The following is a 14,287-nucleotide window of genomic DNA, read 5'->3' as shown; positions in this document are numbered from 1 at the left end:
AGAGGAGAGATTGGAGATATAGTGGACAAAGGATGCTGAATGTGGAGATGCCAATCAGGAGCAATCCACAGAAGAGATTTACGGATATAGTGAAAAAGACGATGAAGAGGGTTGGTGTGACAGTGATGGATGCTGAGGATAGGTGAAAATGAAAGCAGATAATCTGCTCTGGCGACCCAGCTGAAAGGAAAAGTAAAAGAAGATGAAAACATAGATAGGGTGAGTATGTGTTACATCGATTATGTTGATTAGAGGTAACCATTTGGGAGAGGCGTCTATTTAAATTCAGTTTGAATTATTGTTATTCTTGGTCAAAGGAATAAAAAATACAAAGAAAAACAGTTTCAATGGTTTTTCTTGGTGTGGCCATTAAAGTGTTAATTCATTAATTGTCAATCCATAGTCAGGAGTGTAACAATATTTTGCTCACATCTGAGTCACAAGAGGGTATTTATGTCTGTTCATCTTCAACAAGCTAACAGATTCTCTACAGCCATCATCCGTTCCAGCTCTTCCTGTTGATCCTGACCGTGATCAGGCTGCTGTCTCTGGCCTACACCAAGATCCCAGAGTGAGCCTTTTGGTTCAGTTTTACTACATCTCAGCATGGCCAGTAAGTGTTGCCTGAAGTTTCCACACAGGCCGAGATACAGCAGAGGCCTCAGGCTGGCGTGAAGGCAGCCTAACGCAGAGGTGACCATGAGAAAGGTTTTTAATAAACTTTCAGAACCTTCCTGTGAATCGTTAGCAGGATCCCGAAGTCTGTTCTGGAGAGTGTCCAAAACAAGTATGAAGTTGTACGGCATCCAACACAGACAGAATACGACCACCAGAGACAGGATGATGGTGACATTTCTCGGGATTGGGAGGCCATTACAGCTGCACTGCCGCCGTAGCATATGTGAGCAAAAGATCATCAACATGAGTCCAGGTAGCACCAAGCCAAATATGTGGTGGAGCAGGCGTGACCACAACTGCCAGTCAGTTCCAGATTGAGGGTAGATATTAACACAAGTATTAACTTCTGTGTAATTATTTTTACCCACCAGGAAAATCCAGTCAGGTGCAGTGAGGAGGACAGAGATAAGCCAGACTGACAGGCAGCTGATATGAACTAACCAGCGCCTCCCGTGGGAATATAACTGGATGTCACGGATGACAGAGAGGTAGTTTTGAAGACTGATGCAAACCAGCAGAAAGATCCCACAGTAGTAGTTGAGCTAGAAGAAGACAGGGAGAACTTTTAGTGTAAGACACAAACCTCTAACATCTATAAAAATTACACTTCATTTCTTCCCTTTCACTTCTGTCCTACTCTAAACTGCTGTTCTAAGCGTGTTCTCTTTGAAAATGTTAAATACTCACTGTCTATTGAGTACAATGACTCTGTTCATACTCAGTGGATGTCACTATCATACTGTTGAATACAATGACTCTGTTCAGCTTTCTCACAGCTTCACTGAAAATGTCTTGTTTTCACTTTCAGTCTCTGTTTCACATAACATCTGGTTTTTACCTTGAAAACAACCCCAAACATATGGCTGAAAGTGCCAAAGAACCAGTCACAAAGCTGAGTTGTCTGTGCAGCCCAGAAGGGCAGCATTAACAGGAGGAGGATGTCCATAAAACTCAGGTGGAGAATAAAGGTGTCCGATAGGCTCCACTGTCTCCTTTTTTGAACCAGAACTCTCAGGAGAATAATATTTCCCAGGATTCCAACAAAAAACACTACAGCATACAGAGCAGGGACCCACACTGCCTCACTGCCTCTTTCCACAGGAACATTATCCACTGTGCTGTTAAACACTGTAAACACTGTAGTGTTATTCACTGTATTTGCTGCATCGTAATCATAATCACGGGTGTTGTTCCTGCCATATTCCAAATAGTCATCCGACTCCTTTAAGATTCCGCCAGTATCCACATGCAGCTGTGCCATGTCCATATACTGTGGAGACAAAAACAGAACAAACAAAAATACATCAGTGCCTCAGAAGCTGTATATGAGAAAGTGAAGCCAGTTCGCTGAAATCTCCCCATAGGAAACCCCTAACACAGACACACCCCATTTGCAGATTGGTAGCTTAAAGCCCCTCAGGCACAGAAAGAGTTATAACCACTTTAACTTCTTCTCAAAATTGCCACTTCATTGCCAATTATTAATATTTGTTATTTGTCATTCATGTAATTCATTATTTTATGTCAGAAATTGCCATAGTGACACAAAATTCTGGAATTTCTAACAAGGTCCAAAACAGAAAGTGAAGCTTTATTTTATTTTAGTTTCAGCTCTCCATTGTGTTATCCTTTGTTTTCTTTATGTAATATGCAGTTGTTTGGCAGCAGGACTAGAGCAGAGCATGGGAGACAGAAGTAAAACCAACCAAGTACTGAGGAAATCCGAGAGCTTAAAAACACATGAAATAAAAAAGGAGAGAGGAATTAGCCTGGGAAAACACAGGAAATCTTAAATAAGACTACTCTTAACTAAGGACAAAGAAAAACAAACTCGAAACACTGGGTCAAAGACCAAGGACCATGGCACTACATCAGTGTTTTAGATAAAAATAATGCAGTTATTAAACACAAGATTAACCCGGTGTTTCCAAAACTTTCTGTTCATTATTTCCCAGCTGTGTGTTTTTACATTTTAGCAATCAGTGGTTTTTGGCAATTACTCTTCCATTAAGCTTGACAGGGAGCCTCAAGCAAACATAGAAACTTGCAACTCCCTTGTTATCTGAGGATGGCTGTAATAAATAGCATGTAAATGGACATGAAGAGAAAAACATTAACATCCACACATACAAAGTATGCTTGTATTAGAGATAATCTGCAATAAGCACCGTTTATTTTGTTGTTTTCTGTACTTCCTAGTGCATCAGTAGTTGAACGTGATAGGACAAAAATAATTTTGTCTATTTCGGGCTCACACCTGCATTTGTTGGCAGGTTATAATATTTCTGATTTCTGGAAAGTGTTGTAATAGAGGTAAGATGACATGAGTTGGCAGAAAAATGATTTGTCATCATCTTTGTGGTGAAAATAATGTTAAATTTACCAAGAAAAGAAAACACAAGCATAAAACACAAACCTTTGACAATATCTACAGATGAACATAATGAAAAACATAACTCAAAATCCATAGTAGAAATTGATGAAGTAAAACAAAGGAGGAGGTGGGGGCTGCAGAAGAATTTTTAATGTTCAAGTTAAGTAGTTAACTTGAACAGCAGTTAAAAACTTCATGCTTCAGGTGCTTTTACAGAGAATTCTGACTGACTGAAAGCCGTTCCTTGAGTAGGAATGCTATATTCATCCAGTTATGTGTCGAACCAGGTTAACTAAGTTAAGTTTGTTCCCGTTTAGACATCCAGGCTGTTTTTGAAAACAAAAAACCAAACAAAACCAAAACAGGTTTTCTCCCACACGAGGCTATAGCCTTGATTTTATAATACTTTCAAAAGGACCCCTAGACGAGGATTTTACTTTCAATCTTAAAGACTAAATTAATTTTTATAGATAAAATATTGTGCTATCCCCTCGTCTTCCTATGAGTGTCTTAATGCTCAGAGGATGTTGCTATCGTCCCATTAAATACAATGACCCTGTTCTGCATGTTCAGCCAAGGATCTGGATTCAACCGGAAATACTGGAGCACAGTCAAACTTAATCTTAATCAAACTTAACTTAAAGTCAAAAACAACTTCACTGCTTCACTGAAAAGATCTTGCTGCAACAGCTTCAACTAAAAACACTAAAGATAATCTGAAAAAAGAGAGGGCTCTATACAGGCTCAGTCTCTGAGACCTATGTCTTTATTGTTAACCCACTTCAGTGTTGCTTCTTTCTAACAACCTGTACCTGGCAAACTGAGGGGCACAAAACTGACAAAGCACTACAATAAGAGCCGCTAACACTAGAGGGAGCTGTTGATATTGTAAAATTGTGAGATGGGGAGGCGGGTCAGGACTGACAAACCTAAAACTGAAGCAGAATCCTGACTCCACTCAATCCCTTTTCAAGTGGGGTGCAAGATGCTGTTTAAGTAAACCTAATTACATTAAGTTCACAGTCAAAGACCAATGTAGGAGCTGAAGTAAAGGTAAACAGCGATAAATTGAATCCTGTGCAGACATGTCAATGTAAATACAGCATACAAGGCAAAAACAGAGTTTGTACAATTCTAGTGAGTTTCAAAGTGAGAAACAAACAAACAAGCAAGGAAAACATGGAAAGCAGAAGAAATGGTGAGTAAGCAGCTTCTTAAAAAACTATTTATACCCCCTTTATTCCGATATCCCTTAATAAAATCCAGTGCTACCAATTGCCTTCAGAAGTCATGTAATTAGTAAATAAGAGTCCACTTGTGTGAACTTTAATGTCAGCTTAAGTACAGCTGCTCTTTGAAGCCCTCAGAGGTTTGTTAGAGATCACTGGTGAACAAACAGCATCGTGAAGATCAAGGAAAGCACCAGACAGGACAGAGATGAAGTTGTGGAAAAGTTTAAAACAGAGTTAGGTTATGGAAACATATCCCAAATTTTACTGAGTACTGTTTTATTAATCTGAAGAAGAGTGTGACACATCTCCAAACCTGCCGACACATGGTTGTCAACCTAATTTGGCAGCCAGGAGGGCGAAGAGAACAAGTCAAGAAGCATGGTGACTGTGGAGGAGCTGCAGAGATCCACCTGAGCAGTGGGAGAATCTGTTCACAGGACAATTATTCATGGCGGGAGCACTCTGTTCATGCACTCTACAAATCTGGCTTTTATGGAAGAGTGGCATGAAAAAAGACACTGTAGAAAAGAGCGGAGGTCCACACAAAGATAGATGTCAGTGACATGGAAAGAGGACATGGACCTAACATACTAAAACAAGAAATTAAGAAATATAAATACCAAACTCAGAGTCAGCAGAAAACAACATAGTCAGGAAGTCATTGGTACAGAATTTAATGTTACAGTTACAGAGATTTCTGACTGAAAGTGATCGTTTGAATAGGAATGCTACATGTCTCCATCTGTCTTATGTGGTAATCCAAGTGTATTAAGTTGGATTTGTTAATATGTAAACATCCAGACTGCTTTTGAAAATAACAGGATTTCCTGAGGATGTTGATCCTACCCATGGCTACACCCTTTTTCCTAGAAAACTTCTTAAAAAAAACACCCTTAGATTTTTCTTGCTACAAAATTCTTATAATTAATTTTTTTTAAAAACTCTTCACACACTCAGCATAGGCAAAGTGAACGCAAAGTACAGTAAAGCACACCACCGCTGGACTCTAGAGCAGTGGGGATGTCTTTTCTGGAATCATAAATCACGCTTCTCCACCTGGCAATCCAATGGATGTATTTGGCGGTTGCCAGGACAGTGGTACTTGTCTGATTGTGTTGTGCCAAGTGTAAAGTTAGGTAAAGGGAGGATTATGGTGTGGAGCTGTTTTTCAGGGCTCAGCCACTTAAGTCGAGTGAAAGGAAATCTTAATAATTCAGCATCCAAAGACATTTTGACAATTTCCTGCTCCCAACCTTCTGGGAATAATTTGGAGATGGCCCCTTCCTGTTCCAACATGACTGCACACCAGTGGGCAAACTAAGGTCCACAAAAGGGGAGGACAGTGGATGTATTAGACAAACAATGGTGAATATGGAGCTGTCAGGCAGGAGGAAAAGAGAAATGTGGGGTTCATAGATGTAGTGAGAAGGACATGCAGAGGCCTGGTGTGACGGAGGAGGATGCAGAGGACAGGGTGAGCTGGAGGGAAATGTTCTGCTGTGGTGACTACTAAAGGCAGCATCTGAAAGAGGAATGCTAAAATGCAGATATCCACGGATAACACGTTAACCAGAATTAATTCATATAAGGCGCACCAGATTATAAGGTGCGCTGTCATTTTCGAGAAAATTAAAGGATTTTAAGTGCGCCTTATAATCCAAGAAATACAATAATTGCCTGTAAAATATAAACGTAAAAATGTAACTTCTGCAGTGCCAACAGGGCTCAGCAATTGATTTTCCCCAAGTGTTACATAACTGCTGTGCAAGGCCACACGAATAAACTTATAAAGGATAAACTTAATAATGCGCAGAACAGAGTTCAGCTTACTCAAGCAGCTCTTCATAGCAGCCCCATTTTCTCATGTAGCCCCATGGGACATTAATTGCTCATCCCTACAACCATATGCAATTTTTATAATTTTGACATCACATTGTGTGTCCTATGACACAAGTGAGTTCTTGATAAACCCAACAGAATGTGTTGATGATGGCACTGTGAGGCAGGATTAGGTAGAATATAGGCATTCATAATCTATAAAACAGTCTCACAGGTTTTCTATTTATTCTTTGTGAAGTAATTATCAAAGGTTCTATAAAATCAGAAGTGTTCAGGGCAACTGTTTCCAGTAAATGTGCACGCATAGGAATCCAAACGGATACAAAAAGACTGCAAAAAGACTTACCTTGCTGCAAATAAAACATTTATAAAGTATTTTAACAGAAGTTTAAAATACTTTATAAAAGTCAGTAAATATTGCAGTTCTTCCACACTCAAAGACCTGAAGACTTTTGAAGGCTTTCACATTGGAAATTTCAAAAGGCATTGATTTTGAAAAACAAATCTGAGTGATATGATAGTAAATGTGCTTCATCTTACCTGAAAGCTGGACTGTGCTACTTTATGGTAATTTGAACCACAGTTTTAAAATTTGGATTCCCTACTCAATATGACCTATTGCCACTGATTTTCAGTCCAGTTCTTGTGTAATTTAGCATACGTCAGGCTTTTGTCAGTGGGGCAGGTGAGTGATCTTCTCTTGGTGGGTCTGTCTCCTCTGAAACTCTGTTTCCAAATTCTATCGAAACAGCTGATTCCTGACTTCACCCTCGTAAACAACTCTTTCTGTTGACAGCAGTGGGCATGTGAAAAGAGAAAGCGCAGGTAAATCTGAAATCACCTCTTCAGTAGTAGCCTGCTCACCATAGTGAGCCCAACAGAGATTGCCAAATCATTGCATTGCACCTGGAGAAGGACCAGGAGACCATGACACAGGTACAAGGACTGTACGGAAAAATGAAAAATGAGTAAACATGTCCAAAATCTGACTCCTTGGAAGCAAAGGCTCAAGAATTTTACACAGTAATGTAAAGGTGATGAAAGGACGTGCTGTGATTTTTTTTTAGGTCTCCATAAGACTCTATAATCACCACTGTTTATATTATTGAATCTCCAGGCAAATTATTTTAATCTACACTGTCTTTTAATCAGATTCCACCAGAGGGCAATCCTCTTACATGTAATCAGACTTTACATGTGTTTTTTCTATTGTATTATTTTACATTAGACATTGTCTGACATGTCTGACATCTATTGTAAACATACAGTTAAACTTAATGTAGCACTCATGTGTTGTGTTTCATTTCAGTTGATCAATGTAATGTAATATGAGCCCACCTGTCTTCGTAGAAACAAGCAGGTCTCACAACTCAGCTCTTATTTTTTAAGTATTTAAATTAACTTCAAATAATAGACATAAAGACAGTATACTAAATACCACTATAAAGTTTGCTGACTTTGAAATGTGTAATTCTCAAGTAGATTCTAATGTTTTTGTTTTTTTGTCCAATTTTTATTTACTTCAAAGTATTTTCATTGCAGTAAGCTACTTTAAGGTCAGATCTGTCCACATTTAAACCTCAACTACATGAATACTTTTGACATAAATAGGTTTTTTAATTAATGATGTTATCAAACATAATGAGCTTCCAAACCTTTTGGTACTTTTGCTTCTTATAAAAACAAATGTTGGGTCTAATAACGGCTCTTTGGATTTCGCTCATGAAATATCAGAATTGATGTCTTAGTTACAGTTTCTATATTTGTTGACTTATGCATGGTTACCTCTAAGTGCATTTTTACATTTAGCAACCAGTGAGGTTTATGAAGGTTAAGGTTCTAATCTTGACAGATAATCTTGCGTTAAACTTGACAGTGTGCCTCAAGTAAATGTTGCAAGTGCAGCTGTGTTGCAATGGCTTAGAGCTAATGAGTCACTCATTTGTGAAAATTCTTTCTGTCGTCAAACTCGGACCACCTGGCTCCAAACTGTGTGCCACTGAAGTTCCCTGTAAAACAGATCTGACTTTCAGCTGCTCCCTTATTTCTGAAAGACTCATCACAAAAAGTGGGTCTGCATATGTGATATGGCAGAGTTTTTTTTATGGCAAATAACCTTCCTGATGCACTACCATTTATCTAGGCACATACTGAGCAGGTTTTGCATGTCAGGCAAATGTGTGAACCACTTCACCATGGTGCCACATGCAGTTTTCTATAATAAAAAAATAAACAAGAAAAACAGAGAGCTGTCTTCCTGGAACTTTGCACCTGGAAGTGAGCTATGTCAACCTTCAGGTTTCCAGCCAAGAGTGCGTTCTTGCACAAAACAAAGTTTATCAGCTTTGTGGTATTTTCAGTATTTTCATGCTAGATTATAGAGGTTAAATCCATTTAGTGTTTTCCTCAGTGAGATTAATAATTGTGCTCTTTTTTTTTTCTTTTTTTTTAGCAATGACATTCCTGGCAAAATGTAAACCTGTAGGGAGGCAATGAAAAAATACATAAAAGACAACTGAATAATCATTTTCTTTAAAACATTTAATACAAAAATATTCAGTATCGGTCAAAATAAAGGTTGCGTTTCAATGATACATAGAAAATTTAAGAAGCACTATAGCCATTTCATCTTTTGCAGCACAAAACATTTTAAAGGACACAAATAGGATGATTGATTTATACATGTTACAACATAAATTATAACATATACAGATTTAAAATCTTTTAAAAATTTACAATCTACTGGGAATAAATACATGAGATCTGACTCTGAGTACTTACGTAAACGTTACCCAATACTGCTGATCAAGCTTTTTAGAAATGTGGAAATCAAAAATTTTCACAGTAAGTTAGCAAGAAATATTTTGTGACAACATCAGCATTTTGCAATCGTTTTACTCCATGGCTCGTGTCACACACAAAAGAAATCAAAAGAATACAAACTGCACACTTCCAAAAAAGCACCAATAACATGTAGCAAATATTTTTGAGAACATTTTATTTCAGTTTTCACCTCACTTTACTATACAAGCTTCACACCCAAAACCACAAAAATATATTTTCATCTTCCTTTCTCTTTATGTATCTCTGACTAAAATCACACCATGACAGAATACGAGGTGTTTTCACTCTCTGCAGAACTGAACGATCCCGTGGCTTTTCTAAGCCTTCGCTCTCGCCACCCTTCCATTGCCAGCCAGCTCCTCTGTCCCAGTAGCCCCTTACACATTCTGACTAGCTCCCGCCTGAATTTCACTCCTACAAAGCCGTACAGCAGAGGATTGAGGGCACAGTGTGACAGCCCCAGACTTTCAGTGATCAGAGTTCCAACGTCAAGCACATAGCCAAGCTCACAGGATGCACTTAACACACCCAGCCTTAGCAGACTATCTGCCAGCTGGAAGCAGGTGTATGGAGCCCAACAGATTACAAATACAGACACTAAGGAGATGATGAGGCGGAGAGACTTGCGCTTTTGGCGGCGAGAGGCATTGCACAGAGACCTGAAGATCCGGATGTAGCAGTAGAGCATAACTAGGAGGGGAACCCCAAAGCCCAGCACTACACTGACAAACTTCAGCCCCACCTGCCACTGTAAAGTGTTTTCAGTGAACCACACCTGGCACACGGGCCCCCTCTGCTGACCGACAAGGTCTATCATCACCACTTGTTTAAAGTAAATGTCAATTCCACTCAAGCCCAGACAGACTGCCCAGATGATGGCACATGCAAACTGAGCATGGCATGTGCTTCGTTTCCAACTTGAGCTGATGGCATGAACGATTGCCAGGTATCTGTCAAAGCTGATGCAGGCCAGGAAGAGGATGCCACTGTACCGGTTTAGGGAGAAGAGAGCACCAGAGATCTTACAAACAGCCAAGCCGAACATCCAGTGGTGAGCCCATTGCACTGCAAACAGGGGCAGAGTGAAGGCCAGAAGAAGGTCTGAAATGGCCAGGTGAAGGAGGAAGGTGTCTGTTAAGGAAAAGGCACAAGCTCCACTACTCTGAGAGATTCTGTAGCGTCTGATCACACACAGCACCAGCACGTTGCCAACAACTGCCAAGACGAACACCAGGCTGTATACTACAGGGGAGTACTTTTCTGCAAAACCATAGATGTCTTCCTCTAAGCACGGGGCTGCAACAGCTTCTGTCATATTTCCATAATAATCATAGTCCTGTGAGAAGACAGAGATACAGAACTCATCAATGTCTTTCAATGTCTGGGTAATTAAAAAAAAAAAAGACTTGCTTTTGGATAAGGTTCAGGTAACACTTTGTGTTTCCTAATGAACAATTATGCATAACAACTAAATAACTAATTTAAATTAATAACTAAATTTTAAAAATATCCACTCACCCAGATATTGTCTGTGGTTGACATGGCTGAATCTGGGATTGGACGGCGAGCCAGCAGAAGACCTAAAACCTTCCAAGGGAGATGAGAGTACTGTTCTCATAAACACGTTTGCCAAACATCCCTTTTCACATCTTGCCTTAGCCAGATGACAGAGGATCAGAAAGAAGAAGTAAGAATTTCAGGAACTGATTGTTTTTTTTTTCAGTTTTAGACAGATGAAAACATAGCTAAAGTGGGAATTGATGACTGTTTCAGGAAATTTTTTACACATATTTTTAATCTGTGTCTCCACCTAGTTGTAAGCGTCAGCCAGACAGACAGAGCATGACTACTGTGCGGAAAAATGAAAAATATTCCATTGCAAGAAAACTTAGAAGAAAATGCATCCTCTTTGAAAACACAAATTGATTACACATCATAAAGTAAAAAACTGTAAGTTGTCAGGTTTTAAAAAGCAGAAAGTTGTTTTTGCAAAGAAATCCTCCACAACTAAGGAGAAGTGAAAGTGCTTTGTTGGCACAAATTTTACACTCGCCACTGCTGCAAGTTCAACTTGCTTTGACATATCAAGCATTTCACTCAACCTACAATGTAGGAACTTGTTTGTTTGTTTCTTCAGGAGTATTTTTTTTCCTGTTTTTGTCAATTTATAGAATGTGAAAATATAAAACAGTTTAGAGCTCAGCAGGACTGCATTACAAGATTTATTAAGTGATTTCAAACATTGGTGACTTTGGATTTCGCTCATGAAATATCAGAGTTGATGTCTTAGTTACAGTTTCTATATTTGTTGACTTATGCATGGTTACCTCTAAGTGCATTTTTACATTTAGCAACCAGTGAGGTTTAAGAAGGTTAAGGTTCTTATCTTGACAGATAATCTTGCGTTAAACTTGACAGTGTGCCTCAAGTAAATGTTGCAAGTGCAGCTGTGTTGCAATGGCTTAGAGCTAATGAGTCACTCATTTGTGAAAATTCTTTCTGTCGTCAAACTCGGACCACCTGGCTCCAAACTGTGTGCCACTGAAGTTCCCTGTAAAACAGATCTGACTTTCAGCTGCTCCCTTATTTCTGAAAGATTCATCACAAAAAGTGGGTCTGCATATGTGATATTTGATATGGCAGAGGTTTTTTTTTTATGGCAAATAACCTTCCTGATGCACTACCATTTATCTAGGCACATACTGAGCAGGTTTTGCATGTCAGGCAAATGGTAAATGGCCTGCATTTGTATAGCGCTTTTTCAAGTCCTTAAGGACCCCAAAGCGCTTTACACTACATTCAGTCATTCACCCATTCACACACTGGTGATGGCAAGCTACATTGTAGCCACAGCTGCCCTGGGGCGCATTGACAGAGGCGAGGCTGCCGGACACTGGCGCCACCGGGCCCTCTGACCACCACCAGTATGTGTGAACCACTTCACCATGGTGCCACATGCAGTTTTCTATAATAAAAAAATAAGCAAGAAAAACAGAGAGCTGTCTTCCTGGAACTTTGCACCTGGAAGTGAGCTATGTCAACCTTCAGGTTTTCAGCCAAGAGTGCGTTCTTGCATAAAACAAAGTTTATTAGCTTTGTGGTATTTTCAGTATTTTCATGCTAGATTATAGAGGTTAAATCCATTTAGTGTTTTCCTCAGTGAGATTAATAATTGTGCTCTTTTTTTTTTCTTTTATTTTAGCAATGACATTCCTGGCAAAATGTAAACCTGTAGGGAGGCAATGAAAAAATACATAAAAGATTTCTGGGGGAAAAAAAAAAAACATCCCTCACTGAAAACAAAAGATCTCTCTATAAACATGCATTACATATTACTCAAGGGCGGCGTACTGCAGGTTTTAGATATCACCCTGGATCAACACACCTGAATCAAATGATTAGTTCATTACCAGAAGTCTGGAGAACTTCAAGACATGTTGAAGTAATTTAGCCATTACAATCAGCTGTGTTGGATCAAGGACACATCTGAAACCTGCAGGACACTGGCCATTAAGGCCTCGAGTTCCCCCACCCCTGGTTTAAAGGATGACAACAGGATATAAGCTGTGTGCAGAAGCAATGTTAGAGGTACTTCAAAGGCTCTCGGAAGTGAATTAAAAGTAAATGCTAAAACTGTTTTACTAAATTAGTGTACTAAATACTAAAAGATTTTAAATTTTAAATTGAGGTAAGATGAAAAATTTTTAAAAAGCGTGTTAGCAAGCAGTGGGCGACTTAATTAAAGTCACTCAGTTAAAACTACTAAAGCTGGATTAACTGAGTGAGCCATGTCAACTCACTAAAATATTATATATATATATGTATAAATAGAGCAAACAAGACTTACCTTCTGAACTTTTATAAAAACAGGATACAAGCTGATGAAGGCTGGTGAAAGAGATACTGAAGGCTTTATGATTGTGCAGGCTTTAAAGAAGACAGGATATGACATTAATTCCGTTTATCTTTGTGGTTAAATTAAACATAGGTTTAAGAGGATGACATCAGAATATATCGTTTGCTTGAAATGTGGTAGATAGGATTTCCTGCAGACGATGTCTCTATGCAGACTTTAAAAAACTTTAAAAGTTTATGAGGTTTGGGCACCAATGACACCAAAAGACAGTCAGTCCACAAGTTTGAAACTAAGGTGAACACATAAAAAAAAGGTATGTTTAAGCAGTAGATAATTGCATAGTGAGGTTCAAGAACATTCAAATGCAAATTGAAAAATTCAGTTAAAAAATGAGTCATAAACTAGACAGAGGCTGGATAGTCTGAGTGAGCCATATCCCCTCACGGTACAAGTGTTATTTTTGAAAAGCAGTTCGTTTGAGAGGAACTGAATACTGTTGTGGTTACATCTGTCTCAACCGAAGGTCTCCTGGAAAATTAAGCTATTGTGTAACATCATACATGTTTTTGTGTCTTCTGACAGCCCCTCAAACACTATGCTCCCATGTTTAAATTCAGACTTTTTCTTATGTTACCCAATGTGAACAAAAACTCAACCCTAGTGTTTTATTAATGTGACATTTTACACTTGCATTTTGTAGCTTTATTGAAATAAAAAAGTTGCAGCATGAGTCAGTTATCGGCACATTTATTTATTGGTGGATGCAAGTGTTCAGAACACAGATAGCTTTTGGAAAGAAAGGGTGTCACAATCTAGAGGTGCATGTTTTAGACGAAGAATAAGTCCCTAACTGGAAAGAGAGCAGTCCCCTGATGATGTTTTGTGGTCTGAGGTGGCAATGTTCTCTAGGGTTGACAGATAGCAACCGCTGGTTTTTTCTCCACCAGTGCTTGCAGCACCATTTTTTTCTGCCACAGAGCAGCATGCCTACCACACTGATGTGAATTATGTTATAACAGCAGAAAGTGGAGTCTCACTGAGGAACTCACAAGCTCTCCACAGTCAATACAAAATGACGCTTGGTTTGAGTCAAGCTTTTCCTGTATTTCAGTATCAACTCTTTAGTCCTAAAGGTATTCTAAGCTACTATGTTCACTGAACACCACACTGATGGGCAGTGGCGGTCTTAGCCTGTTTGGTGCCCTGGAACACCCCCTCTGGCACCCGCCCACCCCGCCCCCCGCACCCTCCACCCCGCCCCACCCCACACCCCTCAATCACACATTCAATATATTAAAGATTGTACAATAACATATTTTACTGTTATTGGAACAAATCAATAACTGACGATGACTAATGCACCTTAATATTGTGCTGAACACAATCCAAAAGATTCAGTAAGCTACATCAGTGTCTACTGTTTACTATAGCCAAGTGGCTAACAAACGTAAACAGACATTTTCA

At 39.1% G+C, this 14,287-nt stretch overlaps 2 protein-coding genes across 2 annotated transcripts; both read right to left on the bottom strand.

Annotated features, from left to right (window-relative positions):
- Nucleotides 1-467: 467 nt before the first annotated feature.
- Nucleotides 468-1,755, bottom strand: LOC146659362 (C-X-C chemokine receptor type 3-like). The gene is made up of 2 exons (XM_085421861.1): nt 1,517-1,755; nt 468-1,220 (listed from the first exon to the last, which is right to left on the bottom strand). Exons 1-2 carry the CDS (start codon nt 1,622-1,624, stop codon nt 468-470), a joined length of 861 nt encoding a protein of 286 aa, XP_085277987.1. The 5' UTR covers nt 1,625-1,755.
- Nucleotides 1,756-8,696: 6,941 nt separating this feature from the next.
- Nucleotides 8,697-10,606, bottom strand: cxcr3.2 (chemokine (C-X-C motif) receptor 3, tandem duplicate 2). The gene is made up of 2 exons (XM_085421859.1): nt 10,486-10,606; nt 8,697-10,303 (listed from the first exon to the last, which is right to left on the bottom strand). The coding sequence occupies exons 1-2, from the start codon at nt 10,507-10,509 to the stop codon at nt 9,221-9,223; spliced, it is 1,107 nt and encodes a 368-aa protein (XP_085277985.1). The 5' UTR covers nt 10,510-10,606; the 3' UTR covers nt 8,697-9,220.
- Nucleotides 10,607-14,287: the final 3,681 nt, after the last annotated feature.

Source organism: Rhamphochromis longiceps, linkage group LG11 (assembly GCF_057381845.1).
Source record: "Rhamphochromis longiceps isolate RC_006_pf linkage group LG11, R_longiceps_female_GT1.1, whole genome shotgun sequence".
Classification (NCBI taxonomy): Eukaryota; Metazoa; Chordata; class Actinopteri; order Cichliformes; family Cichlidae; genus Rhamphochromis; species Rhamphochromis longiceps.
The sequence above is the reverse complement of the archived record's forward strand: the minus strand, read 5'-3'. Positions and strand labels throughout refer to the sequence as shown.

Coding starts and splice junctions, on each gene's coding strand:
- LOC146659362 (XM_085421861.1), bottom strand. CDS start 1,624: ATGGACATCCTCCTCCTGTTAATGCTGCCCTTCTGGGCTGCACAGACA. Junction 1,221..1,516: donor TGTTTGGGGTTGTTTTCAAG/GTAAAAACCAGA, acceptor GTCTTCTTCTAG/CTCAACTACTACTGTGGGAT.
- cxcr3.2 (XM_085421859.1), bottom strand. CDS start 10,509: ATGTCAACCACAGACAATATCTGG. Junction 10,304..10,485: donor CAACCACAGACAATATCTGG/GTGAGTGGATAT, acceptor GTCTTCTCACAG/GACTATGATTATTATGGAAA.